Source organism: Dendronephthya gigantea, unplaced genomic scaffold (genome assembly GCF_004324835.1).
Source record: "Dendronephthya gigantea isolate DGI-Jeju-01 unplaced genomic scaffold, DenGig_1.0 000016F, whole genome shotgun sequence".
In the NCBI taxonomy this organism is placed as follows: domain Eukaryota; kingdom Metazoa; phylum Cnidaria; class Anthozoa; order Malacalcyonacea; family Nephtheidae; genus Dendronephthya; species Dendronephthya gigantea.
Window position 1 is genome coordinate 2,395,206 of NW_021163026.1, and position 27,540 is coordinate 2,422,745.

The following is a 27,540-nucleotide window of genomic DNA, read 5'->3' on the forward strand; positions in this document are numbered from 1 at the left end:
CAGGCACATAAAGTTTGTTTACATTTTGGACGAGCTCCAAGTGATGACCTTCGGTTAAAAATTTTCACTCAAAAGACAGATGTTTGCGATGTTCATACCGATATTTGGCGGTTATTTCTGTATCTCTTGGTTCTTTTTACGATTCCCGAATCTCCTTCATCGAAAGAAAGAAAGGAAATTTACATGCAAGCATATAAGTCATCGGGGAGGTAGATTTGAAACTCAATATTCTGTCATGATTTTGTTTACGTGTTTGAATTGTTAATTGAAATATGACAAGTGACGATATTCAACTACTTGAGGTGAAGTTTGGCTAAGTTTTGGGTACAAGCACCTGATCTAGTTATGTAACCTCTGAGAAATTGCGATTTTCCCCCCAATTGGATTGTATTTTTATCATGAATCATGTGTGACAATCAGACTATACGTAATTTAATATCGTTGCGGTCACGAGAAATTAACTTCACAATTTTTTGCAACGTGCATCTAATGAAAAATGTATACTCGCTAGCAATGTACAAAAATTAAGAAACCGAGCTAAACGTATTAAATTTTTACTGTTAATTTGGTGAACGGAATAAATCTTAGTATGATAGATTGAAGAAAAGTTACAAATTTGGATGAGAGTTCATGCGTTCTAATTGTGTTTTAATTGAAAGAATTGTATGATATGGAGCTCTCTTATTGGATTACTGGCTAATTAACATGACAATCTTCATAAGATCTTTCCATGACAAGCTACTTGACAGATGAATCATGAATTGGAAGAATACTATTTCAGAGTGCTTGTTTTTACTTAGGTGCTGGGGAGAATATAGAAAACACAATGACGGCATATCACCAGTAAGTTGGTTCTTGAGATAAAAAAACTAAAAGTTGGAACTCTGCTAAAACATGTTCCTCGTATTTCAGTGCTGTGCATTCTGGAACTGAAATGTTAGAATTGGATGTGCATCTTACTGCAGATGGACAGGTACGGCTGCAATTGTTTTTGTTTTTTGCACTGGTACCAAAGCTGGTGACCAAAACCTCATTCTTGATCCTGGGCCAAGTGGGTCGGGTCAAGATGCCCCCCACTACCACCTCTTCCCACACCTTTTGGTTTATCGAAATGCACAGGTAGTCGTGACCCATGACAATGATCTTGGAAGAATATGTGGGGTTCGCAAGAAGATTTGTGAAACCAATTACGAGGTAAACTTGCAAGTGACCAAGTAAGGACCCATACTAGCTACTTATTCCAGTTTCTATCTCTACAGTTCCATATCTATTCCACCATATTATGTGTCAAATCTTGTCGTTTTTCATGACCTGATTGCATGGGGTTTTAAGGCCCGGGAAACTATTTATTAAAATACTAGATTTTTTTAGGATCTTCCAAGTTTATTACCTGTGCTTGATGTCACATTTCAACCAGGTAGGCTAACATAACAATTATCCATCAAGTTTTTCTTTTGTAACCAGAAAGCTAAAACCATATTCCATGATCAATAGTGTTCTAATATATCAAGTTGTTTATCTTCTAGGTAAAAAAGCAGTGGGAAAGAACACGAGTGAAAAAATACCACTTCTGGAGTCAGTGTTCAAGGCATTTCCTGAACATCCAATAAATGTTGATATCAAGGATAACAATGATGAACTCATAGACAAGGTGCAGTAAATATTATCTCTTGTAACATTTTTGAATTCTGTTTTGAGAGACAGAACATCTTAATTCCTTTACAGGTTCACCAGTTAATAGTGGATTATAACCGAAAAGATAAAACTGTTTGGGGAACCTTTAGTGATGAAGTTAATAGCAAACTTTATAAAAAGGTACATACAAAAGCCACGCTCAATTACTGCAGATGCTTTTGGTAGTTAGTTCAGACCTCAAAATAAAATCTTTTTATAGGATCCAGAAATTTCATTATTGTTTGGCATTTGGCGCTGTGTGTCCCTTGTTGCCATGTATTATCTTGGCATTTTACCATTTGTCCCGTTAAAGGAGGGTTTCTTAGAGATCTTATTACCTTCTACCTTACTCAAGTAAGTGATGTATTATCAAATCTTGTGGCAAACAATTTCATGCAAAGCATTAATCAATTTTAACATTTTCAATTTATTGTAGGCGAGATCTTACCAACAACCAAAGAATGATTGTTAGAATAGTTGACTGGTAATCATAGTACTGCAGAATAAATGTTTCATCTTATCTTACCTGAAGTTGTTACACTAATTCATGTTAGCCAATCTTTATGTTCACAGTTCTAAGTTCTTATCTTTTATCATATATATTTAGGTTCATTATGAATCCTTCCCTAATAAAACACCTAGAAAGAAGAGGGATACAGGTAATATTGCTGTTTTTCACTTTCATAGTATTCATAAATGGGACAGGAACTCCAGAAATTATGTCAGCTCCATAAAAATATGAATTCCAGGAAAAATCCATCCCGCATTTCCAATCCACTTTCAAACAGGACTACTACATGATGACAATCTCATTACTTCCTGTTTCAATACGTACTGCAGATGGATCCTTTTCAGGCTATAGTTTGTTTCTTTTAAAAATTTTTGTAGACCTACCTCTGGGTTTTAAATGAAGACGAAGAGTTCACTAGAGCCTTTGAGCATCTTGGTGCTACTGGTGTAATGACAGACTACCCTAGTAAACTCACAGATTACTTGGAAAGGACAACGAATGATAAAAATAATTAGATATGAATTTAGACCATTTTCCTATTCTTACCTGTAAATTGACATTTGTTATTTTATTATTATGTACTGTACGAATTGAAGCTAATTCACAAGTTGAAGGGTTCAATAATATATTTAGAATAAAAGGGGGGCTTTTACAATAATTTATGTGATTATTTATAGCTAATAATTTACATTATTAATTTTAATATATTTTAATATTTTACAATGCTAAAAAGAGTCTTGATAGACCTTATAAAATTGCTAATTATTTGTGCTATCTTTATATCTATGTACAATTATTTATATTATATGCATGCTCAATCAAATGATCTAATGGCATGTTTGCCAGCTCTTCGTCACTTTCTGTATCGGACGGTGATAAATAAAGAGCAAAAGAATCATTTCCATCATGTGAAGAGTTTATTCCAAGATCAGATGATGGCTCATCATCCCAGGATGATCCCTGAAGAACCCCCTGAGTAAGTGGACAAGCCTCATCGACTCCTTGATGAGCCTTGTTACCACCATGATGAACCTCATTATCCTCAGAATGTACCTTGTTCTCCCATGAGGAACCCTGCAGGACAATTGGCGAGCCTAGTTCAACCCTAGCGACTTTCCTTGGCGACTCAACTTCAAAGTTACAAACTCGTTTTTGTGGCGAAACCGGAGGGGTAACTCCATCCAGTATACTCCGACTCATGATCACCCTTTCCTCAAGATCACGAACAAATTCATACATGGCTGGGACAATGGCTTCGTTCCAATACGATTCATTGAATTCAAATGGTGTTTCCTTGTTTTCACCACGCAATCTCTCTAATAATATGCCTTTGCTTTTGTCACACAGGAACATATAAGCTTGAAGCTGCAGAACATCATAATCTGGACACATGAACCTTCTTGTACGGTTCTTAACCTCAACTATGGTGGCTTCGTCACGAGCATCAACCCGACCTACCAACACCCAGGTCAGGTCATTACAGGTAATATGCTTCCGGTATGACTTTGCCGGTTCTCTGCGCACGTCCTTTCCAGAGGCAACTGCAAATTCTGTCACGGTTTTTGCTTCCAAAACTGTCCCTCTGTCACGGCGTAATTTGTGGGCTAAAGCATCCTGGGTCACCTTGTCTACAGTCTTGCCAGTTTCCTTGGTGATAGTTTGACAAACCTATAGGAGATTGTTGCATTGATCAGAAGGATTTAGATCCTGTACAGATTAGGTGATTTGATTTCACAAAAGGTTGCGTTATTATCAACATGACAATGATGACATACCAAACAGTTTTAGGATTAGGATTTGATGTTATTTATTGATGAAAATACATTCAGATTAGTAAAAAAAACAGATGATGTAATACAAACCTCTTCAACCTTTTCTTTTACAGACTTTTTTTCTTCAGAACACAGGTTAACGATAGCTTGATTCACCCTTTCAGTTTCACCGAGCTGGCTTAACAGCACTTTCTCTTTCACTTCGTGAAATTTCTTCGTGTCAACAAATGTCATAATTTTCTGTCGTAAACTGCGCCATTCCAAGTTCAGGAAGATCTCTTTCAACGAGTTTATGAATGCATTTCTGCCCAAGTGGCTGTCGATTTCATCTGGAAGAGGATTTCTCATCGGTCTATCCTTGACATACTTCTTGCAAAGCTCGTAAACCTCGTCCGCATGAGCCAAGCCGAGGTAAAATGCAAATGATTGGCGATCGTATCGTTTCCACACCCCAAAGATAGTCTCTTCCCTTGGTTTATACGGATGTTGATCGATAGCGCTTGCCAATTCACTGGCGAAAATAACGAACGGTCCTTCAAGCTCAAAATCGTAGTCCATCTTGCACTAATGACAGCATTCGTTTATAATTTTTTCCCGCAATATTGCGCGAAAACAAAGAAAACATCGCCAGACTGATGACGTTCTGAATGACGTATTTCCGGTCAGATTAATCTTGTTCGAACAAGATACGAACATGCTTGTGCTTGTTGCTGGAGCTTGTTCGTGTTCGACTGTGTTCGTACAAGTCCGTACGTCGTCCAGTCGAAACTGAGTCTCCTTCTGATGTATATGATTCTACAGATTACGAGATCGTCGTAGTTAATATTGTACAGTAAGTAAACTCTTTGTACTGTGATTGTACAGTATTATACGAATATCCCCAGTACTTTAGACTTTATAGTGTTTTGATTGGCTAGATATGTCACTGGGTCTATTTATAGGCTCTGTATGCATGACAAAAAGCTTGTCCTCAAAACATCCCCATGCGCTCTACAATCTCTTGGCACAAATATAAACTAACTTTACGAGTGAAAACGGAAACTGCAATGCTCGGGTGAATATAGATGAAAAGAGAAAGCTCATAACGTTTTGTTATCCCAGCTGGAGGCGGGACTCTCACGACGTCCATAGTTTGTTCTGCATGCAAATGAGCGCGTTATTGCCAAGTGCATTATCATCAGTAATGAAAGGTTGGATTTCAACGTCTAGCCATATCCAACCATGTCCAATCGTTTGCTCATCAATATTGAGAATGCAATAGAATGGTTGAGAGAGGAAGAAAAAGAGAAGATTTTCTATAAAGGAGTGGTGAGGTTCTTAGAAGAGGCAGCAAGCATTTTACGACCAGCTGTCGAGAGTCTACGGGGGAAGGATATCCACCAAACAGATCAGGTACAGAATTCTATTGATAAAGAAGCTAAGTAGAGGTAATCATAGTAGGTTTACTAGGTCAAAAACATCATTCAGCTCTGGGATGAGTTTTGTCACCTAAATGCACACCAAAGATTGTTGATCTCGGTAGCAAACTAAATATACTCAAAACGTTACCATCGCAGCTTTTCAAAAGTGTCAAGATATGTGATCATTTCTTTTAGATAGTCGACGAAGATAGTATCCTGGTAACATTAAATGATTTGATCGATCATATCGATTACATCACAAATAAAGATGGGATGCAAATAATGTCGATATTACAGAAGATAAGGCTACGCCTGGATCTTGCCAGACAAACGATACGTTTGGAGTCTGTTGTTATTCCAGAAATACGGTTCGATTTACAAAAGGTCTTGGAGAATGTGGACAGCGCCTTGCAAGAAGACAGTGAAAATATAAATTTAAAAACCGCATCAGTTCGTTTGAGAGGTACAATGAATGATCTGTCAAATGTGTGAATTAAAGTTGTAAAATAATTGTAAATTATTGTCTTACATTGTATTGGTTTCCGCAAAGATGCATGAAGCTTCCTTTGTTCACTCTATATAGGCTTAAGTACAGTGAACCAGTGATGAATTTTCGACAGGAGTTTTCGTATATTTGTCCAGTGGCCCACAGTTGTCAAAATATTGCCGTATAGATTTCGCTACAAGTCCTGAGAGATTAATTTTAAGTCCAGTGAACTCACCGTAGAGGCACTAGTGCCAGTAGCTCTCGCATTCTGCTAACCTAAGCTCTAGAGTACAAGTTGCTAGACTTGCTGGTAGTTTCACCACTCACTGCTTGAACTCGCGAGGGCCATGAGAAGCCACCAGTTACCATGAACTGAAATCACCAAATCCTGAAGATTTTTTAACTTTCTTTTTGGCTGGTTGCGGGGGACTGTCTTCGATATTACTAAAATAAAAACGTTAGGTCTCATCAACGACCAAGACTGTGGTAATGGCTACATCATTGGTGAAATCGTGATCTGACCTTAGACGAAGTAAATTACTAAACGTGGATGATGTATATACATTCAGGGCTCAACAAGCTACATACCTTGCAACTTTTGGTATATATTTGCCAACTCCTGATCGATGAACCGTCATTTGAGTTTCCAAAGCAGAAGTTGTGTTTTGTTTTCTTTCCTCCTGGAATATAAAAACATAAAAGTTATTCAAGAGGCTTTTCACCCTCATCATGTTCAACATTTCTCGTTCATTATGATGAAGGTCATCTTCATAACGCACTTCTTCCACTCGTTTTCTTTCCTCCTCTTCTTTTTCCTTCACTTCTTTCAACTAAAACAAAAATGAAAACTGCCTTTTCAGCTACCTCTATCAAGGAAAAAACTGGCGAACTTTCTTCAAAATCTTATGATAATATTTGTACTGAAACTTCAACGGAAAAAAAACTCACTTTTTCATCAATTTCTTCGAAAGGATTCACAAAAACGCTCACGTTTGTGATTGTGATCAATTCCTTGAAAAACAAAAGCAAAATTGTTTAATTCTTGGCAATGATAGGATTATTAGTGAGATATATTTCGTGTCGTACTTTCGGCCGATCTTTTTCATCGCATTCGACTTTTTCCATCTTGCTTAAAGTATCCATTCCCCCAACGACACTATAGAAAAAATTCATAGTTTACTAACTTGTAGTTCATATAGAACCTCAGTTTATATGAAGTTAAGTTACAAAAAAAAAGCATAAAAAATCCCCGACTGCTGCTGCAAACTCACCGTCCAAAAACTGAATGTTTGTTGTCAAGATGGCGACAAGAACGGTAGGTTATAAAGCTACAGAATAGACACAAAAATAGGACGTTTAGTTTTTATATTTACGCACGAAACACAGCTAGTATTGCATGGTTTTAAAATAACTTACAACTGAGATTTGTTTGTATTTTCCCCAGAGTTCGCCATACTTAAGATACCGCGACCTGGAACAGAGCAACTCGTTGTAATTTACATCAAAAACGAAACTCAAAAGACATGAAGTTGGATGAGAAGAATCATAGACCATTTGCTGAGAGTTGAGATGTGATTATCTTCTTTTGATAGATGCGAAGAAGTGTAAAAGTCACGGGTGTGTAAATAATGACACTTATACATCAGAGAGTTTCGTAACTTTGCACTCTTCCTCATCCCTCAGAAGAAGAAAATCCACCGGAAATCACAGCAAAAATTTAATGCGTAAACGGGGATTTCAACTTTCAAACCTGTGTGAGTTAAGTTCGGTTTAAATTCGTCTTTGAATGCAGGACCCCACGCGGACTCTCCTCCTGCAAGGAATGATAGGAAATGAAATTACTGACCAACAAGTCTCAGGTTTGCTGTGAAAGGCAGGATGTTATACCAACCCCTTCCTGTTCCAGTTGGATCACCCCCTTGTATCTACAGGAGAGAAATTAGTTTAAGACGCAAAGGCACTTGTAATATTTCAGACAAAAGTTTTAATGAAAACATCTAAATTTACGCACCATAAAATTTCGAATTGATCGGTGAAATGCTACAACGAAGAACAGAGTTATATTTGAGTATTCTACCAATAATCAAGGAATGGGTGTGGTGAATATTTAGCTTATGTAGCAAACTTCAAAATCAAGATAGCTCTTACTAGTGTCAGTGTAGTATCCCGATGCACAGTGTTTTAGAAAGTTTTCACATGTTTTAGGGACCTAAAGAGAAAGAGATGATGAATTAAAAAATATACAGTAATCATTAATATATACAGTGCTTCAAAACCACACAATGTAGTATCTTTCAGTTGAGATTAAAAAAGGATTGTAAAAAAAGAATGGACAAATATGATCTATCCTCCATGATCTGCTTTACCATTTCACAATGAAGTTCCAGATTTAAATCCCCCATGTTTGTTGTCAAACGAACATAGCCTGCGTTAGAAAACATGCGAATACTGTTTTAGAGATTTTATATTGTGCTTCTGGGTCATACCACAACCATTAAAACAAAATAAATTGTTATGTTTAGTAATTTTACTATATCTTACCTTTCTTCTTCACTTCTCTGTATCGTAAAACATCCTCATCAATGATTGCTGAAAAGATGAGTGAAGATTTATCTCTCATTGGAAGCAAAATGCCAATGGCCTGAGGAGGCATGTTCCACTACAGTAATCTCCATTAAGATTAGCCGTGAGAGGAGGGAAAGTTTAAAAGGGGAAATGCAATGAAAACAACTCATAATTCCCACTCACCTGCCTCTTGCTTTGTCACAGGAACACGAGCAGTTGATGTGAGAGAAGCTCCCATCATACCAGTTGAGTAAGGAGCCTTAAAACAGCAAAAGAACATTCGAGAAATATTTACACATTGGAATAGTTAAACTACAAAACATTGAGCAAGACAAGGTTGAGTGAAGACAATCTCTGCACAGACTATAGTTTTGTGTACAGAAATTGTCAAACCCAGATGTTATATTCTGATAATACTTACAGCATTTCGTGAGTCAGCTTTCGAAGAAGAGGAAGAAGCTTTGCTTTCCTAAGATAAATACAAGTTGAATAAAATGTTTATACCATGTTACATATTGCTTTGCAATAAACTTCAAATGTTTATAGTTTATTAAATAAAAATCTGGTCATTTTGTGGAGTAAATTACTTCATTGATCTTACCGGTTCTTTGTATGTTTTGTTCAACTCATTTAGAATACTCTCAGTTGTTGTGTTGGTCTTTCTTATATGGTACATTGGATCTTGCATTGCTTTGGTTTCTCCTGGAGAAAAGGATTAATAACACCACCATAATTTTCTCAATGCCTAGGAACTGCTTCCTAGCTACATAGGTCCAGGAAGGATCATAATAGAAGTTGTAAGAGAACCATCAGTTCATTCCTAACCTTCATCAATTATTGTCAAGTTGTTTTTCAAATGATGAAATGAAGCAAGATTAAATTTATCCAGGTTGGTTGGATCCTGTTGCAAATTGAATAGAGAACAACCTACTATCAGCAAAAATCTGGAAACTTACTTTTTATTGCATTCGCAAATACCTGGATTGTAATAATATCTTTACGTGTGAATGGTTCATCTGTCAGCAAGTCTTTAAAGTTTCTCGTCTTCAGGTTCAATTGATCTACAGCCTACGGCAGAACAGAAATACATTCAGGCTACAATACACTGTTTCAAATATTTTTCTCAAAAATATTCACTACAGCAACATACCTCATATGCAAAGACATTACCAGTAGTTTTCACAGCAACAATGTGACTATTTTGCGTAAACACTTTATATGTCACTGGGCAATGATATTTATCTAAAGAAATACGTTTCCATTTAAAACCACCTGGAACTTTAGATACAAAAACATATGTTTAATTAATGTCTTACCATCACTGTTTTTGTGGAAATTCAATTTGATCAAGTTTTTCATTTCTAAAGGCTGGAAAGACAAGGGAATTTTACATGCAATACGAGATAATTTAAAATCGTCATTTCATCTTGAAGGAACTTTGAATGGAAACCAAGGTTTAACAACTCACATACCTCTCCATTAACTGGGTTTTTGCCAAATTTCTTGATAAATGGTACAATACTCCTAAACGCAGGTCAAGATATTGCTTTAGGGTACAATAAACTTCTACTTTTCCATACGAGAAAGTATTTCCCATCACATATCCCCTCATACTAAATACTGTCTAGAAATAATTCGGCATTGCTATACTCACAACAGGTCAAAAACAACACCTTCTTTTGTGCAATATGGGTTAGCAAATGGCTGTAATGACAAACTAGAAGGCAAATAAAATATTGAAATAAGTACAAAGTGTGTGAAAGTATATTTCACCAACAGGAACTATTAGGAATCGCATGGAACTGACCTACAACAATAAAATGGTAATCTTCTGAATGCTGCCTTGGCACCAACATCACTCCCTTAAGGAAGTGCAGTTATCATTAATCAATTACGATGATGAAGATTTATAATTACATATGAACTACCAGATGAATGGAAACAAATTTCAACACACCAAGGGAAAAGTAGAGAAGAGGGGGGTTGAGATATTATCTACTGCTATTTTAGAGTTTGGTGTGATGTCTTGCCATGAAAATACAATCTATAACAACAAAATTACTTTGAGGGTTGATCCAGGAGGGCTGCAGTTCAAAAGCAATTGGTAGCAATATAAGCAGAGTGGTATGGCAAACCTCAACAGCACTATGGACACAGGGAGCTACAATACATTTACAATTTATCGATAAATATAATTTTTTTTCAATACCAGAATCTTTTCCACCCCATTCAGTTCTCCATTCTTTGTTAGTAATATACCTGGTTGAGAAAAACGAAACAGTTTAATATTACACATGGAAGGTAATGATAGTTTCATCTGGTCCAATAGATTGTCTGATTATAAATCTCGACTCCTTTCAAGAGATTGACAACTTTCATTATCAGTAAAAGACTAAAAGTTGGCAAATGACAAGCGATGTTCAATCATTTCTTGTGTCAGTCTGTCAGACACTAATTCCTTCAAATGCCAAATTTGTTTATTTTCTGACCGTCTTTATTAACTTACAGTTTATCTTTCTGATGCTGTCTCTTTCCCATGTCAAAATGAGGTAAATCACGAAGTAAAAAGCATGAAAATATATAAACTTTTTACTAAATTTTGCAGTGTTGAACCTCCAGTCCTTCACCAAAACAAAGAATTAAAGTCATGAAGTATCCACGGTGTTCCGCAGACACGCTGACCAAAACACCAACATTCCAAGATGGCTGATTTAAAATCTTCATTAGAAACAAAATTAACCAAAGAATTTTGTCCAATCCACTTGGTAAGCGGCGTTGCCTTATGAAAGGTTCATATGCTCGCCTCCAATTCGATATGGGTTATAAAAATGAACCTATGACCATAGTTTTATCTAACAAATTTAGCTACCAATTTTATGAGTTATGGACTTCTCACTTCTTTTCAGTCCTGATCTTGTTTGGACCATTTCATGCTGTAAAACTTAAAGTGCGCATAATTCTGCTTCTTTTAGGATGTAATTGACATCACTGCGGACAAATGCGCAACGAGTTTCAGTGTGGTTATTGTATCTGAGAAATTCTCGGGCAAACCTCTCTTGCAAAGACACAGAATGGTAAATGCGTGTTTGGAGGAAGAAATGAAAAATATTCACGCCTTCACGATGAAAACACTCACCCCAGAACAGTGGGAAAAACAAAAACAGCAACAATGAACTTATTTTTCACTTAACTAATGAATTAACTTTTGTAAATAAAAAGAAATGTCGGTAGCCGAATAAATGAATTTAAATTACTGGTTGTTTCGAGTTGATCTATGAAAGGTTTTTTCGGAACTTGGATTAGTTTTACTGATTGAAATCAGTTGACTATGTCTTAGGCCGTCTCAACTCTCAAGCCAGTGCACGAATCCCTCCGTAGTTTCTTTGCATTTCGAAGTGAACCATGTGTATTATTCAACCAAATTATGTTGTATTAAATGGGGTTCCGATTTCCATCGACCACCAGGAACCTCACTACATGCATGCGACCATTTTTACACTATTATAGAAAGCCAGAGTCACTATGGCAATATCTATGGTAGAACCAGATGACGAAAGCTTTGACGAGTGTATTTAGGATATAAAAAGATGCAAACAAAGTAACATTTTCGCGCACAGCTTGAGTTTCATTATCAATTAACCGGTTGACGGTTTGAAGTGTTACAACAAAAAAATCAACAATTTGTTTGTAACCGTTGTCTGCGGGTCGTCTGAGGCATGCGTGAAGCGTTCCTGTCGAGGTTATCTCACATGTTCAATGGCTTCAATATCTGCAGGCCTGAATTAATCATTTTCTTTAATTCAAGATCACATAAACGAAGTTTTAAGGAACTATGGCTACTGGAAAAACAAGGTTAGGAAGAATTTTGTGTGAACACCTTTCTGTAAGATATTTATTGAGGCCATGTTCATAGTAAAGTGATGGGTGAAATTTGAACCTAGAGTCTTCAGTTCAGACGTTTATCGCGCTATATCATTAACAGACTACAGTTTTCTGTTTACTTGGGCAAAATAGTTTTCATCCTAAATTGTAATATACGAGTTGGGTTACTTAAAAGGATAAATTCTACCCAAAGATCTAGAACTATTTCAGACTTATCTGAAGTGGCAAGAACGTCTAGATGGTTTCGAATTATTATTTCTATGTCAAACAAGACGCCTGTTCTGGCGTTAACTCCGGCGCACGTGCCAGTCTTCAATATAGAGCTTCTGAACATAAACAATACAGTTCATATTCGCATTTAGATGCCTTGCGAACCTAAATGTTCGATCGCGAAATTCAGAAGCACATCGTACTTTAAAAAGTATAGAAGTTAAATCGTTCAAGAATGTAAATAAACGGTATGATACATTCGCTTTGTCTTACACTTTGCCTTTGGAATTCGCGCTTATATAGTTATATTAAATCTTCAATCCTGTGCAAACTACGACGAGTCAAAGCGCCCATACACGACCACATCATCTTGTTAAACGGCGAAATAGCAGCGATATTACTAAAATAGGACCAGAATCTACACGTATTAAATATATTCTTACCCCAATTCAGTCTAAACTTAATCGAAAAGCATGAAAAGAACGGTTTATTTGTTCCTCTTGGAGGAATTGCCGTATCATGCGAGCGAAATCGAATCGCGCATCGGAAAATTAGCCAAAGCTGTGCACCACAACTCTTGGGAGACAAGACTGGGACATAGATAAATCCAATCACATACACATTTTAAATACTAGAATGTTTCGCGCCATTACAGACTTGCGACGACGAAAAATAATAAAAAAAAAATAATAAAAAAAAAAACAAAAACAAAACAAAACCGAGGCGAATTTTCAACTCCGTCGCTGACGCCGGAGTAATAAGTTAACACAGTTGTTCACTAGATGCCGGTACCATCATAGAAGTTTACTGCAACATAAGAAATACTAATTACCGATTGTTCCTGCGAAATTTTCATAACCACGAATTCATTTTTCCTTGTTCAATGATAGTTTTAAAGTTTCTTTAATTGAATATTGCGCCATACGTGATACGATATTATGACTGCAATGAATCGCTATTCTCAGGTACCTAAACGAAGTTAAATGTTCCTTTCTAACACCTAATCATGTGTTTCTCTAAAGTATATCGCTATTATTTCTATTAGTTGGCCGATATCCTTGAAAACAAAGCTTTACGGAAAATTGGAAATAATAGCCATACACCCGCGCTGCTTTTCAAAATCAAGTTTTCACAATCTGGATTCTGGATTGTTCCAATGCCGCATCTTAAAACTGTTCTTGTTTATTCCCATTTTCGCACATCATTTGCGTACGTTGTCTTATTTACCCTCGGAAACCGCTGGAAGCCGGTTATTGCTGATCAATATTTGGTTTTTCTCACCGGATTAACATGAAAAGTCAAACCGGAAAAAATAGATTCAATAACATTTCACCCCGGAACGATTAAAGAAAGATAGAAAAATGTCATTAAAATAATCTGTCCATTTTATATTTGATTGTCGGGATTTGTCGGGAAAGTGCCGAAGATTGGATCTAAATTGTAAAAAGATTTTGTTTTGGGAAAGTACCCTAGATTTCCGGACCTCGTGTTTTGAATGAAAATTAATCAATAGCATTCCCAAATTGGGAATGCTATTGATTAATAAGGGTAGCAATGCCAATGGATAAAGGAGAATTTAACTGCACGGTCTATCCTACACTTCAATGGAATTCCATCATAAACCTTGATCCTCCAATCTAACGCCAATATACGATCTACTTAAAAAGATGTATGAACATCTTTATACAACACAATCACTTTTCGTCTGTAGGAATTGGCTAGCCTTCTCAGTAAGACCTTTCAACTCGATCCAGTACTGGTTCAAAGTTGACACAATATGCCTATAATTCCTACAGTTACAGCCTTACAGGAGCTGATGATTGAGTGTATGAAAAAAAGATCACTTTTATTTAAGTCGGTTTCAACCGTTACTATCGGAAATTTTTGTCTTTGATGATACGCTTAGAGCAGTATAACGGCGGTTAACCATTCCAAAATTTCTTTTCCAATCAAAGCAAATTATACCTCAACAAAGTGTTATGCAAATTACTACGCCATACAAGAGTTCGCTCACCTGTTATGAATGGACAGTCTTAATACAAAGACCAAACATCGCTGTCCTTGATTGTGAATTTCTAATGAAAAAATTGTCAAAATAACCGTACTGACGCGCCGTGAGAGTTTTCAAACATCCATCGAAGACGAACGTGGATTATAGGCAGTCAAAAACGAAAGGAGCTCAGTGAAGTTTTTGTTTGTTACAATGGAGCTAAACAGTCGTTCAAGGTAATCATATATATTTCACGTTGTTTCTAGGGAGAGTTAGTGTGAGAATTGTTCAATTGCTTTTGTTACAGGCGGTTACGCTCTAGCGAGTATCAGTTTCAAACTTAAAACATACTCAATTTAATTAGATTTTCTTCCTCGTTCTCTCTGCTCTAGTTAGCTCGAAGTACGCACGTAAAGGTTAAAAGCAGAAAGACTATTGAAATTTGCACACGTTTGTACTCAAACACATGAAACAGGAGAAAATCAATTACATCCTAGCCGACAAAATCTCACTGAAAACAAACAAAACTGTTGAGGTTTAGGTGCATGATATAGACTTGAAAGCCAACCGCTTTGGGCTGTGTGAAATGATGTGTATGATCGACCTAGGACTGTCTAAACATCCAGTTTGTCTAAAGCTCTAAGCACTCATCTCTATTGCTATATTGAGATATAAGATCAATCAATCGTCTGCTGTTGTAGTGACTGCATTATATATTGACGAGGTATCGCATGGTAGAATCTTTTACAAGCCATAAGATCAGCCATTGTCATGAAACGATCGTGGCTTTTTTTTTTGAATCCATGTTGGTTAGATTGATCAAAACTTGGATGATTTTAGAGATGAATACAAACAGCTTTTGCACAATAAATTATTAATCATTATACTCATCACAGTGTCCTGTATGAATAATATCGTTGATAGATATACTCATCCTAGAATATCCTTTTAAGAAAGTATGTTAGAAGCTTGTGAAATGAATCTTCTTGATCTATAATATGCTTTGGCCTTTGCATTCGTGAGATTTGTTAATACAGGCTTCTTGTAAGTTTATAAAATTACTTATTTATTATTTTATTATGGATAGAATGATCTAGATGTACAGACTAAACTAAGTGGTTATTAAAATACGATGTCGGGTGAAAAGGTTGCTAGCGAAAGGTAGTTTGTTGCATTGACTTTGTTTTAAATGCCTTTGGCTTTGTGTGATTAGAAAGCTAGATGTTCGCGACCTAATGATGAACATGAGAAGATTTTTGACCCTGTATGTGTGCATGCAAGGCTCCTCTGTGACTCTGCATGTCTACGCGTTACAATGAAGAGGAAAGATGCTATAAAGTTTCCTTTATATTGTTTTCTGTGGAGTATTGATATCCACTCACACCAAACTATGCTAAAATTTTAAACCATGAACGAATCAAGCTGTCAGGTTGCACATAAGAGAAAAGACATCATCAAAAAAGAAGGGCCAATGTGTATCATCATATTCAGTCAAGTCATACAAAGCTCATTCACATAATGATGCTCTGGCAAACTGCAAGCATATATGCATTATTTACATAAATACAACATCATACATAAAATGTGCGCCTCAATAAGTGTTACAGGGTCCAAAAGTCTGGGATGATTGCGTCAAAAGAAGACGTTAAAGTTTTCACCAATTATCACCAATGCTTTGTAACATTTTGTAACTCGCAGTCTCGTATAATCACCAAAGTAACGGGAACAGTATGTGGGCTCAGTTGGGAAATCAGTTAGATCAGCTCAATATTTTTCAAAACCCCTGGAGGGGGAAAAGCCTAATATATCGAAATATCTAATGTTGTGGATCCATATAAAAATATCTTATACCTCATGGATTTTGTTAATTTCCACTTAGTATCTTGCATATTTGATACAATAGCAATGAAATTGAAGCTAAGTTAATAAAATGTTCTTCATATTATCCTAATGTTTAGAGACAGTCTTGTGTGAATCGACAGACAAGAAACTGATTTTTTAATATCTTTATCGCATCAGTGTGAAAAGATTTTGAATTGTAAACCGCTGTCATCCTCAAAGTCCACCTGAAATTATCGTGCTTGGCTTTTTTTCTACGGTCAACCATGATATCAAAACAAAAATCTATAAAACTGAAAAAATATATTTCAGTTGTATGAATTTTGCAGGTATCAGTTTAGGGATCAGTAGAAAAACCGATTTGAAACTCTCATCTCGCCGTAGTATGAAACATATATATTCAGTTCCGTTCAACGAGTGACGCTTTGTAATGAAAAAAGCACCACGGCTGACCACGCTGAATAATTTTAACTAAATCCAACGCGGAAACACAGTTTTTGTTTTTATATGAGAATCACAAACAATAGCTATGTCTGTCGTCGCCTGTTCTTCTACATGCAGACAATGCTATCTTCATTATGAACTCATGAATAAATAAAGTGAAATTTTCTATCATTAATATTTAATGAAGGTACAATAATATTATAGTTACAGACTAGGCTACCAGATTTACAGCAGTATTCTTGTGCTGAACTGCAGAAGTAGTACACGTACCCCATATTTTTGACCGAGTTCTATTAGGCTACTCCAAAAAACGATGATGGTTTTTGGGCTGGTTTTGTTTTTCTGTTTCACGACAGCAAATTTACATTCGTATTAGCATTGTCAGGAAAGGACAATCGAAATTATCGGTCCATATTGCATTATTTACCGGTTGCTAATGAGATGCAACGAACATTAGCATACAAGCCTTGATTATCTCTGCCAACGTTTGACTGAGTTGTGCCTCGATGTCGTAAACCTAAAGATCCTATACAAATTCTCAGAAACGGAAAAAGAGCGACGTTGAAAGCTCAAGAATGTAAGTTAAAGTAGATTTCTTGTTAAAACGACGGATATGTTTGGTTTGATTGCAAGCTTTCTTAATGTATGTGGATATTAGGGAACCGCAGTACGCAAAGCGTGTTTGGAAAAGTTAAATTAGCAGCAAAGCAAATAGAATGAAAAAATTAATTCAAAACGTGCGCGTTTTCGAAGTAACTGTGATCGAAAGAGCTGCAATAAGTCTTCAACTTATTCTAGATCCTATTGTTTGGTATAATATATACAGCCAGCGTACGCCTAAAAGATGTATTCAGCTTGTCTACAGCTCAGTTGTATAACGCGCTTTTAATGATTAAAAACCAGCTGTCGTGCATCCAAAATGAATCATTTGAATTGAGTCTAATCCTTTACAATCGCCACGCCAAAACGATTGCCTTTGTACATGAGATGTTTTAAAGCCTGTGATGTTGCATGCTTGTTCCTCAATAACAAGACTGTTTATGGTAGTTGCCGGAACTAACTGGAAGGAATCAGAGTCGTTTGTTCCGACGCTTTTGATGTACTTCGCCCGCCTGTTGTTGTAGGAAGATTGCATTTCGTGGGATAAGGAATTGTTAGTGTGTATACTCACAAGTAGGGTAAGCCTTTCTTTTATGTACCTATTCATTTTAATCTAAGATAATCGCGTTTTTAATCTTCAGGTATATTTATACAGGCAATACGGGTTGTTAAAGTAAAATTGAAAGTTCTAGTCGGCAAATATAGATATAAACACATGTGACAGCAGACTAGCAATCTTAATCCCAAAGAAGGAATGATGTCGTTTTCGTTTTAAATCAGTTGGTCGATGAACCGAAAACTATTACACTGATTGATGGAGTACAACTCTCTGTCTGTTTTTCAAATCTATATTGTGTCATCAAGCAACTTTCTAGACTCATTTGCGCCCAATCACGAGACGGAATACTCCATCTCAATATTGTTCATCGATAAAGACCAGTGAAGAGTAAACATGATGCGATATAAAACCGTCTCTCATTGGCCAAACATTTCATTTTTCAAAGCAACCTCAACTTGTTTTGCGGCTGACTATTGGTCGGTCACAGGCTTAGCGGTTTTTGTGCGATTTAAAACAAGTGCATGAAGATATGAAAACAAATTGAGTCCATGCACACGGTAGGGGCTGTGATTGTGAAACCTGCGATTGTTGTAAAACATAACAGTCTGAGGTATAGAGCTATATAATATAAACTCTTGTATACATGCACGATGCTAAAATGATAACCAACTGCGCAAGTAACGCCTTCAGTTGAACCAAGCCGTGTTCTGACACAACAATCATATTTGAAAGCGAAGGAGCAATTGTTTAGATATAATATTGTTTCTGCATATACAGGTATGTGGTCATTGTAACTATGAGATGTTTTTGCACATATAGAAATAATGTTCAAAAGATAATAAGTACGTTTACCGATAAAGTCTACATACAGTTGAACAAGCTTACAAGTGGTGTGAAGATTGAAGTACAATTGTTATAGGAAAAATTATAAAAATCCGTATAAATTTTAGACAAAGTATTAACTATCAAGACACGAAAATACTTATATCACATCGCCTTAGGGTTGATAGAGCAAGAACTTAACTTTGAGACGGATATAAGAGCAAGTTCTATCATCTATGCATTATAAAGTTCAGAATAGACGTTTAGGTAGGATAAACATGACGTACGAAACTGGACGAGATAAAATTTGTAAAACGACCATAAATAAGGTTTCAATAAGATTTTCTGATATTTGAAAATTACGCCATTTCATTCAGACAAGTAATATTTGCATATATTTGTTTCAAACAAAGGACACTTTTTTTGTCGCTGTAGGAGACACTTGAATCCACGTGCGATAATTGTGGCCTATACGCAAACATCTCACAGCCAATATACTGGCTCTTAGCATGACAGATTGACGTCTTGCACGAAAGCAATTGATAGGAGACATGTTTCATGTATATTTTTCATAACTCATGTAACTCAGATAATGGATGAAAGGACATAATGTCATCCAGCGAGTAGATAAGTGGACATTTTTAAGTATCATCAAATATGTCTGTCTCATTGCAATGACAGGCACGTTTAATTTATTTTAGAGCTCAAAGACGCGGCTATTGAAACTTGATAATAGAACTGAAATGATAAAAGTATTTGACATTTTAGGCCAAGGATGTTCTTCTCTTGTCAGACTGCAATGCCACGACTCAAGTCATTGTTGTTTAAAGTACTAGAGTGGTGAGAGGTGTAGAATGACCAGAACTAGTGTTGGATGAGAACCGCTGGTACGAGCCTGCCGAGCGCACGGTAATAGTAACTTATTAAATTTTAAAATCAATTCTTCTCTTATTGTCTAGTACTGAACGATACAACCCAATCACTGGCGCTCCAATCACAGTGCAACCATCACGACCCAATACCTCCGCCATCTTTGGGGGATCTCCAGGAGCTATTGAGTACATGTTCATACCACCCTCTGCTACAACACGTCCTACAGTACCTAACACCACAGAAAAGCGTCGATCCTTGAGCAGAGAAAGTCTACGACGATCCCTCACGACTCCTCCCGAAAGCATACCGGACTCCGACGAGTGTTCTTCGATTTCCGACGTCAGTGAGTGCGGTAACGAAGTCGAGCACCGTGAGAGAACTCGGAACAACTCAGGCACGTTTACCAAAACACGCAAGCCCATAACACGCAGTGTGAGCTCACGTTTACCCGTGGCTGCCTCGAGACCCACCGTGATGAAACGTGCTAACAGTTTTACACGCGGGACGGACAGTTGTGTACCGCGCGTGCAATCTCGCGACTCACGTGGATCCACGAGCCAACAAGAAGCTAGTCAAACATCAGATCCCAGTACCCAACCGCGTATATCTAATGCAGGGGGAGGCTCGAAGATTCCTCGAAAGGCAATCCCTCGGGGGACTGGATCTCAGTCATCACGGATTCCTCTCAAGCGTGCTGACGTCAATTTGAACGTATCCGAGAGGCCTGGAAAAGAAATACCTGTCGTTAAAAAAACTGCGCCAGCTGACTCTAAATCGAGCAGAACTGCTTCAAATGCTTCAAGTAAACAAACCTCTGAGGAACAATATGATCCTGTTGTACCCAAACCAAATGTGACTAGCGGTATTCCCGTAAAAAGCGGCAAAGGTCAACAGTTGCATCCTGGTAACTCAAGAATACCCAGCATAAAACAAGATGGAGGAGATCCTAGGACTAGCGCATCGAATAAAACAACAGAACAAAACATTGATAAAGAAAACGAGAGAGCAACGTATGCTGGGAAATCTACGTCGAAACGCGAGGGAACTGGTGATGAGCTACGAGTTGGTAAAAGTGACGTCACTAAATCTAAACTCCCGCGAAAATCCAACATACCAAAAATGACCGCCCCAAAATCATCGCAGAGGAATAATTCAAATGCACAGGTTGAAATTCAACCGTCAAAAACTGGTCAAATTAAAAACAAGACAACGTTAGTTTCTGATCAAAAAATCAGCATTCCGAATGTTCAGAAAGGGGCGGTCAGCGGATCACCAGAAATTGTCAGTGCAACTTTAAATACGCTTCAGAGAAGTGATTCAGGTTTCGGTGACACCGATTCCGTCGGCAGCAAAGAGGACACGCCGGTTACAGAACCTGGGAGCGAGTTTATCTTTTCGCGCGAAAACTCGAAGTCAAAGATCCCTAGAATAACATCGAAGAGCCGAATGGCGACGAAACCAAGCCGAGAGGCTCCGAGCCGAGACGGAAAGAAGCCGGAAATAGAAACGATAAAGGTCGGGAAATTGGAAACCGACAAATCCGCCTTGGATGATGAAAACAGTTTAGTCTTTAACAATGAGACGAGTATGGATGTTCCGGAGGACAAAACTGATGAAGTTGAACACTTCAATGATAAACTTAAAACTGAAGAAAGTCAAGTATTAAGCGAGGAGAACCTTGTCAGGGGACTGGAGAGTAATGATGACGACGTTGTGGCGTCGCACACTGAGTCACGTAGTTCGCTAAATAAGGATGTGGAAAATGAAACACCAAAATGTGATGAGATTGGAGATGGAATTACGTTGCAGAAAAGTGAAGACGTGAACGCTGCGGGAATTATTAGCAATGACGAGTCACCTGGTAGTATGCTAAAATCTGAGAATAACGATAGTGCATTCTCAGAAAACGAAAGCAAAACAAGAAAGGCAACCAAAGAGAAAGAATCGCTTGAGAATTTACGAGCCAACGACGAGGTTTCACTGACGAATGCAAAAGCAGAACTTGAGCCATACAAACAGCCAATAGTCCCAAGAAAGGCAAAACAGTCGCCCAAAAAACCTCCTCGTTTATCAAAGCTTTTGGCTCAAAATGACTCGGAGAACAAGCTTGATTTGGCTATCGCAGAAACAAGGAGAGAAAATGGGGGAGTGTTGTTAAAACAGCGAGGGAATTTCGGCAGAGATTATTACACAGTCGAACATGGAATTCAGAATGACGTGGCTTTGAGACCGGCAGAAGCTAAGGAGGATTTAGGTGGGAAGCCAACTCAAGATGTGGAAAAAGCCATACAGGTGAAGGGTGAGGTGAACGAGGACACCCCCGTACCTTCTATGAAAGATATGGCAGGGGGAACGGGGCAATTTGGGAACGAGATGGAGGCAGGTGTAGGAGAAGAGCTGGAAAAGGTGGGGGATGAAGAAAAGAGTGACCCTCCTAGAAGATCAGAAAATTGCATGCAATGTAGAATGGAACAAAGTTTGAGTGATGGCGAGGAGCCGCCCGTGTTAGAGGATGACCCAGGTTTCAGACAATACCCCACCTTCATTAGCCCAAGAAAGAGTCTTGTCATGTGCAAACATCATGCTAAGCAGAAGAATGACACGGATATATCACGTGAACAACTGCTGCCTGCGATGACGCCACTGGCAGATGCTAAGAGTGACCAGAAATCCAAACCTTTGCCCCAGTCTGACAAAACCCAGCAGATTCTCAGCCTGTCACGTGAAGAATCCGATGACAAGGTGGCAAAACCCAAAGAGGTCAAGTCTCCGATCGGTGAAGTACTCCGTAAGATATCCCCGGTATTAAATAACGTTGAAGGGTTGTCCAATATAACAAAAAGTGACATAAGACGCTCAGAAAGTCTGAAAACATCAAGAGAAAGAATGATTAACGCCCGCCGTCAGGTTCACAGCAAGACCCTCCCAGGGCCTAAAGGAAGCCATAGCCCGCTGCTTGCATTATCTCGCGACAAAAAGTTCGCTCAAAATTCGAAACCAACTGAGAAGATTAGAACCGCGTTGTCGTTAGAATGGGATGACACTGGGACCGAGCTCAGCCCGCCAAATTTCTCGGACGACGATGAGGAGTCAGGGGATCTCGAGGACACGAGGAGACCTAGCGTGAAACTTATGAACACGAACGAAGCGTTGGATAAACTGAAGGTTATACAAAGCCTGATTATGAAAGAGGCTGAAAGTCGAAGTAGGAAAGAGTCAGACGAAAGCGCGGGAAAATGCACGGTCGGTGTGAAGAGGAATGGAAATAGGTCTGCTGAAAACACGGACGACGTAGGAACTACTAGGACAGAGGCCGTGAATGGCACTGGAACTGAGAGTTCGGACTTCGGACGGAAATATGGTGGCTCCAAGTCTACCTCAAATCAGGTTTCCCCGACTGTAGAGTTTTCTGGCCAGAGAAAAGTTTCCTCTCCTACTATTTGGGATAGGATTACCGATAGTTCTGCCATATCTCAGGATCAAACAACAGAACTCCTGAACGAGACGTTGGCTAAACTAAAAGCCAGCCCTAAATTGAGTAGTAATGTGATGGCGAAGAGGTCTCTGAGCTCGCGTAGTTTACCTGGATCGAGACAGGCCAGTAAAGAGCAGTTGCTAAGCGACGGTGAGCGACCAGTCTACGTGTACACCTCGAGTTGGATGAACAGGAGTGGCAAAAACTCGCGTGGGTCTTCGCTTAGTTTGTGTTCCAATAATCACTCCTTGCCAAGTTCCAGGCAAAATTTAACAAAAGATTTGACTTTTAATGGATTGAAGAGATCTGAAAGTGCTGCTGGACGAATGGAGAAAGAAAATGGAAAACGACTCGAGCCGAAGGAACGAAAAGAGTTCAGATTGAGTGATTTTGATGAGATCAACTTGTCTGATGATACCAGTGAATTACGTAATCAAAGAACTTCCACACCGCGCGCAACGCCTGGGACTGAGGCGAGCAATGAGAGGCAAATGAGAAAACCAAAACGCAGGAAGAAGAAGGGTAAAAATACTGCGGCGAAGATGAATAATCTCCCGGCGTATGGAGTCAGTATGGAAGACCTTGCTGAGGGAAAGACCAAGTGTCACTGTGGTGGAGGGAAATGTGTGATTTCTTGAAACAAGAAACCTGAATCATCTTATTCCCGTTGCACTGTTTTAGAGAGGAATACGTGGTGTTCCAATGCTTGATAATAGGGGATAAAGATGGTGTTTAACGCAAGTTCAAAGACGCTAGCCCCACAAAGTATTATTATATCATAATGCATAGGAGCCCTTAACATAAACACACTAGGAGTCTGGGGTTAGAAGAAGTAATTTGTCATAACGTAACTGAAAGTGGGACCCATAGTTATTTACATACAATACGAATAGCTTTTGTCATTGTTTGGTTTTATTAGTGCTATTAAGCTATTTGGTCGAAAAATAGTATGAGTGAGTGAGTCTATCCTATGTTCTATGTAAATTAGGCCTAAATGATCGCAAAAATATATCATAGGACATAATACTCAATCACATACGCCACTAGTCGCGAGGAACTGAGACTTAAAACGAATTTTAGACACCGAGTACTTTTCTTTTAGTAGAAAATAACGAAATATGTTCGTACGAGAAAGCAGCTTGTTTTCTTCCACGCTGAGAGATGTATTTATTGTTTAACTTATTCAGAAGATTGTAAATGCATACCTTTTAACCAAATCATTGAACGAGTCCTGTTTTTATTCCAAAGTCGTTTCACCAATTTACCACCACGTTGGGTTGCAACTCGCAGGAATATTATATGTTTGAGTACGAACCAGCCATCCTTGGAAGGAAAATTGTGATAAGAATCATCGAATTCTTGTTCCTGAAACCATTCCACACTAGCTCAAGTTTATGAATAATCCTTTGAGAATGTACACTGGGACAAAGTGTGACTAATCCCCTCCTTATTCAATATATTCCCTATCACATACCTTGAAACAATGGTAACCCATTAACTGACATTAAACAGCTTTTTTCATAGTGTTGAAGCGCTCATCTTTTGTGCGGTAATTTGTCGAACGGAACTCATTACCGAAAAAATGAAAATATTAAAAAATATATATTTATTTAGTCAGGATACATGTCGGCGCTACCTACAAGTAAACTTTCAATATTTCACATAAGAAATCCTGAAGGCCAGACAGTCATACTCCAATAATGGTAGAAGGATACACTGCACGATTCTCGAGATTTCAAAGCCTCAAATTGACACGTAATTAATCCAACATCAAACAACATTGCGAAACGTTTCCACATTATTATAAACATTGAAGGTAGGTTAAAATACGTTTGGCAATTTAGACTTTTGACTCTTAAAGTTCTTATTCCAAGCGTTTTGATTCATATTACTGCAAGGAATAGTCTTCACATACCATTAAATCTGTCAAAACCTCTGTTTATCGAATTCGGCAGTTCGATACTATTGTTAATGTAATGCAGTTAATATGGAGGCTAACACGTTCTTCAAACTGTCAAACAAACTACGACATTTCTCACATCAAAATATAAAAATTTCCTTCTACATGATTGTAGAAATAAACAAAAGATTGAGATGGAAAAAAATACGACAACACCAACTGAAAAGTCCAAAAAAAAAGTCTCGTTTGGTAGAACCAAAGTTCGTCTTGTTTTTGACTACCCCAACGAAAACTTCACGCAAGACGAGGACACGGACGAGAGGACGTCACAGGAGCTTACCAGGATGAAAGAAATACAAACTCAATTGCAAAAACAACCAAAGAAACCTATTCTGAAATCAACTGTACGAAGTGGACCGAATACCCTCAAGGGAAGAACAAAACATATGCTTGAATGGGATAAAATGGACAGGAACTTCTGGGTGCCAGCTAAGCAGACACGTAAAGGAAGAAGAAGAGACAATTCGCCGTCTGAAGGTGATGCCGGTTTGAGTTTTGCAAAGAGAGAAGGTAATCATTACTCTATCCTAAAACGAGTTTCTATCGTTGTATTTCCCCAAGATTGTTTGTTTTTGTTGTGTATGGTGTGAGATTAATTTCACTGAATAATGCTTTAGAATCACTCCACAATGTTAAAGAAGATTCGTCAACTAGCAATAAGACCACAATATCCAACAAGGATGAAAAAACTGTGGACAAAGATGAAGATAGTAGTGTCGGAGCGGTTCTGAGCAAGAAAGCGACGAATATAGATGAAAAGCTAGAAGTTAAGAACAACCAGAAATGGAGGGGGGTTGTTGGAGATCATAAATATGAACTGAATAAGTTTGTTGGAGTTTACAAGGGAGTTGAAGCTGACTTGGAGCAGACCAGACAGTCGCTGTTGAAGATTGGCGTTGATGTGAGTGAGGACGAGCTTCAGAATCCCAGGTAATGAAAAGTGTAATCATGTCTTTCTTTCAATCCAGTCTTTCCTGTATTGATTTTATCATCATTATGAACACTCTGCTTTGTGTACAACAAGATGAATCAATAGATTGTGCTATAATTTTCAGGGATTTCGTTACAATTATGAACATGTTGCTCTGTGTGCAACAAGACGAATCTGATAAACAAACCTCGGCGAAATCACAAAGAGATTTGGCTGAGCAGCACCCAGCCTTCCCACAGGACCTTGATACGATTTCAACACGAAAGGAAGTCCCTGATGAACCACCGAACAGTCATGGTAGTTTTAAAGTGGAAGAGAAATCAATACCAAACAGTCGTGTTTCAGGATCAAACGAAGAAGATTTGATCATCAAAGAGGAATTAATGAACGATGAACTCAGCTCCACACACAACGAGAAACTACAAAATAGGAAATCATCTAAGAGGTTTAGGATGAAGGGATTTTTGCCCAGAAAGAAAGGGAAAACTGATGGAAAAATGACGAGGGGAGATAAGAAAGATTCTGAGGATTATTTGAGTTTCTCGCCCAGCATTGGCAGTGAAAAAAACATGGACAGCAAAGAATGTTCTTCGTCTGACAAATTTAGAAGCCTAAAAGATAGATCCAGTTTAAATGCTTCACATTCACAGAGACCACAACGAAGCCAAAGCGAGGATAATTTGGATCATTTCGGCAAAACTAAGAAACAGCAAACTAGAAAAACAAATGATAGCAAATCAATGGACGATATTAACTCGGATATGGAATGCTCAACAGGCTCAAGATTGTACAGAGAGCGTGCCTTTAGTGATAATAACTTGAATTTGCCAAGGAGGGTATCAGTGGATCATGATTTAACGCAAGACGTGTTGCACCCAAGTGCCCGGGACAGAGGAAGCAGTGTCATTGAGGCGAAATTCCAAGAATCTAAGAATCGGGATAGACCGAAGATTGTGAAAAGAGATTCGTGGTTTTTGACTAAAAACAGAAGATCAGAGCTGAATACCTGGAAGGATCCGAAGAAAGATCAAATCCCAAAGAGGAATGCTCAACCGACTCAAGCTTGTACAGAGAGCGTGCCTTTAGTGATAATAACTTGAATTTGCCAAGGAGGGTATCAGTGGATCACAATTCAATGCAAGATGTGTTGTACCCAAGCGCCCGGGACAGAGGAAGCAGTGTCATTGAGGCGAAACCCCAAGAATCTAAGAATCGGGTAAGACCGAAGATTGTCAAAAGAGATTCGTGGTTTTTGACTAAAAAACAGAAGATGAGAGGTGAATGCCAGGAAGGTTCCGAAGAAAGATCAAATCCCAAAGAGGAATTGAAAAATAGTTTGAAGCGACGAGTTGAAACTACTGCAGACAAATCTACAGACGAGTGTTCGTCCTCTGTATCTGAGTCTGACAGCAGAAACGAGAGATCAAACAGTAAAAAAGACCTGGAAAAAACAGATCTTTCGACCTTGAAAATCAGACCAACGTTATTGATGATTTCAGGTCAGTCCGGGTCCGAGAAAGAGGACTTGGAAACGACAACTCCGAGC

The 27,540-nt window shown here is 38.1% G+C and overlaps 6 protein-coding genes across 14 annotated transcripts; 4 read left to right on the plus strand and 2 right to left on the minus strand.

The window, feature by feature from the left end:
- The first annotated feature begins 17 nt into the window (after nucleotides 1–17).
- On the plus strand, nucleotides 18–2,833 carry LOC114520485 (lysophospholipase D GDPD1-like). Its single transcript, XM_028540764.1, has 11 exons — nucleotides 18–209; nucleotides 801–843; nucleotides 913–973; nucleotides 1,120–1,194; nucleotides 1,372–1,417; nucleotides 1,527–1,651; nucleotides 1,726–1,815; nucleotides 1,895–2,028; nucleotides 2,111–2,158; nucleotides 2,282–2,333; nucleotides 2,563–2,833. The coding sequence occupies exons 1-11, from the start codon at nucleotides 80–82 to the stop codon at nucleotides 2,698–2,700; spliced, it is 942 nt and encodes a 313-aa protein (XP_028396565.1). The 5' UTR covers nucleotides 18–79; the 3' UTR covers nucleotides 2,701–2,833.
- A 76-nt stretch (nucleotides 2,834–2,909) lies between these two features.
- LOC114520477 lies at nucleotides 2,910–4,640 on the minus strand. The gene is made up of 2 exons (XM_028540754.1): nucleotides 4,048–4,640; nucleotides 2,910–3,853 (listed from the first exon to the last, which is right to left on the minus strand). The coding sequence occupies exons 1-2, from the start codon at nucleotides 4,513–4,515 to the stop codon at nucleotides 2,969–2,971; spliced, it is 1,353 nt and encodes a 450-aa protein (XP_028396555.1). The 5' UTR covers nucleotides 4,516–4,640; the 3' UTR covers nucleotides 2,910–2,968.
- Nucleotides 4,641–4,646: 6 nt separating this feature from the next.
- Nucleotides 4,647–5,853, plus strand: LOC114520478. Of its 2 annotated transcripts, XM_028540757.1 has the most exons (3): nucleotides 4,647–4,789; nucleotides 5,167–5,349; nucleotides 5,553–5,853. In XM_028540757.1, the coding sequence occupies exons 2-3, from the start codon at nucleotides 5,179–5,181 to the stop codon at nucleotides 5,847–5,849; spliced, it is 468 nt and encodes a 155-aa protein (XP_028396558.1). In that variant the 5' UTR covers nucleotides 4,647–4,789; nucleotides 5,167–5,178; the 3' UTR covers nucleotides 5,850–5,853. The 2 variants fall into 2 exon arrangements, with proteins under 2 accessions (XP_028396558.1, XP_028396556.1); XM_028540755.1 differs by lacking the exon at nucleotides 4,647–4,789 and having other exon boundaries at nucleotides 5,156–5,349.
- LOC114520476 (RING-type E3 ubiquitin-protein ligase PPIL2-like) lies at nucleotides 5,839–24,378 on the minus strand. 2 transcript variants are annotated; one of them, XM_028540752.1, is made up of 27 exons: nucleotides 24,309–24,378; nucleotides 13,334–14,576; nucleotides 10,916–11,127; nucleotides 10,619–10,668; nucleotides 10,217–10,271; nucleotides 10,064–10,126; nucleotides 9,882–9,933; nucleotides 9,726–9,777; nucleotides 9,560–9,651; nucleotides 9,388–9,477; nucleotides 9,235–9,310; nucleotides 9,011–9,111; nucleotides 8,831–8,878; nucleotides 8,593–8,668; nucleotides 8,386–8,433; nucleotides 8,211–8,269; nucleotides 7,993–8,053; nucleotides 7,856–7,884; nucleotides 7,736–7,769; nucleotides 7,595–7,657; nucleotides 7,261–7,315; nucleotides 7,116–7,172; nucleotides 6,931–7,000; nucleotides 6,793–6,855; nucleotides 6,624–6,674; nucleotides 6,433–6,524; nucleotides 5,839–6,288 (listed from the first exon to the last, which is right to left on the minus strand). In XM_028540752.1, exons 3-27 carry the CDS (start codon nucleotides 10,945–10,947, stop codon nucleotides 6,207–6,209), a joined length of 1,551 nt encoding a protein of 516 aa, XP_028396553.1. In that variant the 5' UTR covers nucleotides 10,948–11,127; nucleotides 13,334–14,576; nucleotides 24,309–24,378; the 3' UTR covers nucleotides 5,839–6,206. The 2 variants fall into 2 exon arrangements, with proteins under 2 accessions (XP_028396553.1, XP_028396554.1); XM_028540753.1 differs by lacking the exons at nucleotides 13,334–14,576; nucleotides 24,309–24,378 and having other exon boundaries at nucleotides 10,916–11,462.
- Nucleotides 11,582–24,919, plus strand: LOC114520474. Of its 7 annotated transcripts, none has more exons than XM_028540750.1 (3): nucleotides 14,635–17,952; nucleotides 19,549–19,642; nucleotides 19,715–24,919. In XM_028540750.1, the coding sequence occupies exon 3, from the start codon at nucleotides 19,818–19,820 to the stop codon at nucleotides 23,739–23,741; it is 3,924 nt and encodes a 1,307-aa protein (XP_028396551.1). In that variant the 5' UTR covers nucleotides 14,635–17,952; nucleotides 19,549–19,642; nucleotides 19,715–19,817; the 3' UTR covers nucleotides 23,742–24,919. The 7 variants fall into 7 exon arrangements, with proteins under 7 accessions (XP_028396545.1, XP_028396551.1, XP_028396546.1 ...); XM_028540745.1 differs by having other exon boundaries at nucleotides 14,635–14,727; nucleotides 14,884–17,952; nucleotides 19,549–24,919; XM_028540744.1 differs by lacking the exons at nucleotides 14,635–17,952; nucleotides 19,549–19,642 and adding an exon at nucleotides 11,582–12,261.
- LOC114520475 lies at nucleotides 24,838–27,109 on the plus strand. The gene is made up of 4 exons (XM_028540751.1): nucleotides 24,838–24,919; nucleotides 25,179–25,573; nucleotides 25,681–25,993; nucleotides 26,119–27,109. The coding sequence occupies exons 2-4, from the start codon at nucleotides 25,198–25,200 to the stop codon at nucleotides 27,092–27,094; spliced, it is 1,665 nt and encodes a 554-aa protein (XP_028396552.1). The 5' UTR covers nucleotides 24,838–24,919; nucleotides 25,179–25,197; the 3' UTR covers nucleotides 27,095–27,109.
- The last annotated feature ends 431 nt before the right edge of the window (nucleotides 27,110–27,540 follow it).

Bases quoted from the DNA above. Each gene is read 5' to 3' on its own strand.
- LOC114520478 (XM_028540757.1), top strand. From the start codon at position 5,179: ATGTCCAATCGTTTGCTCATCAATATTGAGAATGCAATAGAATGGTTG. The intron at 5,350-5,552 runs GTACAGAATTCT...CATTTCTTTTAG, and splicing joins ATATCCACCAAACAGATCAG to ATAGTCGACGAAGATAGTAT.
- LOC114520475 (XM_028540751.1), top strand. From the start codon at position 25,198: ATGGAAAAAAATACGACAACACCAACTGAAAAGTCCAAAAAAAAAGTC. The intron at 25,574-25,680 runs GTAATCATTACT...ATAATGCTTTAG, and splicing joins GAGTTTTGCAAAGAGAGAAG to AATCACTCCACAATGTTAAA. The intron at 25,994-26,118 runs GTAATGAAAAGT...TATAATTTTCAG, and splicing joins GACGAGCTTCAGAATCCCAG to GGATTTCGTTACAATTATGA.
- LOC114520474 (XM_028540743.1), top strand. From the start codon at position 14,705: ATGGAGCTAAACAGTCGTTCAAG. The intron at 14,728-19,714 runs GTAATCATATAT...CTTATTGTCTAG, and splicing joins GAGCTAAACAGTCGTTCAAG to TACTGAACGATACAACCCAA.
- LOC114520485 (XM_028540764.1), top strand. From the start codon at position 80: ATGTTTGCGATGTTCATACCGATATTTGGCGGTTATTTCTGTATCTCT. The intron at 1,418-1,526 runs GTAGGCTAACAT...TTTATCTTCTAG, and splicing joins TGATGTCACATTTCAACCAG to GTAAAAAAGCAGTGGGAAAG. The intron at 1,816-1,894 runs GTACATACAAAA...ATCTTTTTATAG, and splicing joins ATAGCAAACTTTATAAAAAG to GATCCAGAAATTTCATTATT.
- LOC114520477 (XM_028540754.1), bottom strand. From the start codon at position 4,515: ATGGACTACGATTTTGAGCTTGAAGGACCGTTCGTTATTTTCGCCAGT. The intron at 3,854-4,047 runs GTTTGTATTACA...AATCTCCTATAG, and splicing joins TAAAAGAAAAGGTTGAAGAG to GTTTGTCAAACTATCACCAA.
- LOC114520476 (XM_028540752.1), bottom strand. From the start codon at position 10,947: ATGGGAAAGAGACAGCATCAGAAAGATAAACT. The intron at 9,112-9,234 runs GTTAGGAATGAA...CCTTTTCTCCAG, and splicing joins CTTGACAATAATTGATGAAG to GAGAAACCAAAGCAATGCAA. The intron at 7,770-7,855 runs GTGCGTAAATTT...TCTCTCCTGTAG, and splicing joins GATCAATTCGAAATTTTATG to ATACAAGGGGGTGATCCAAC.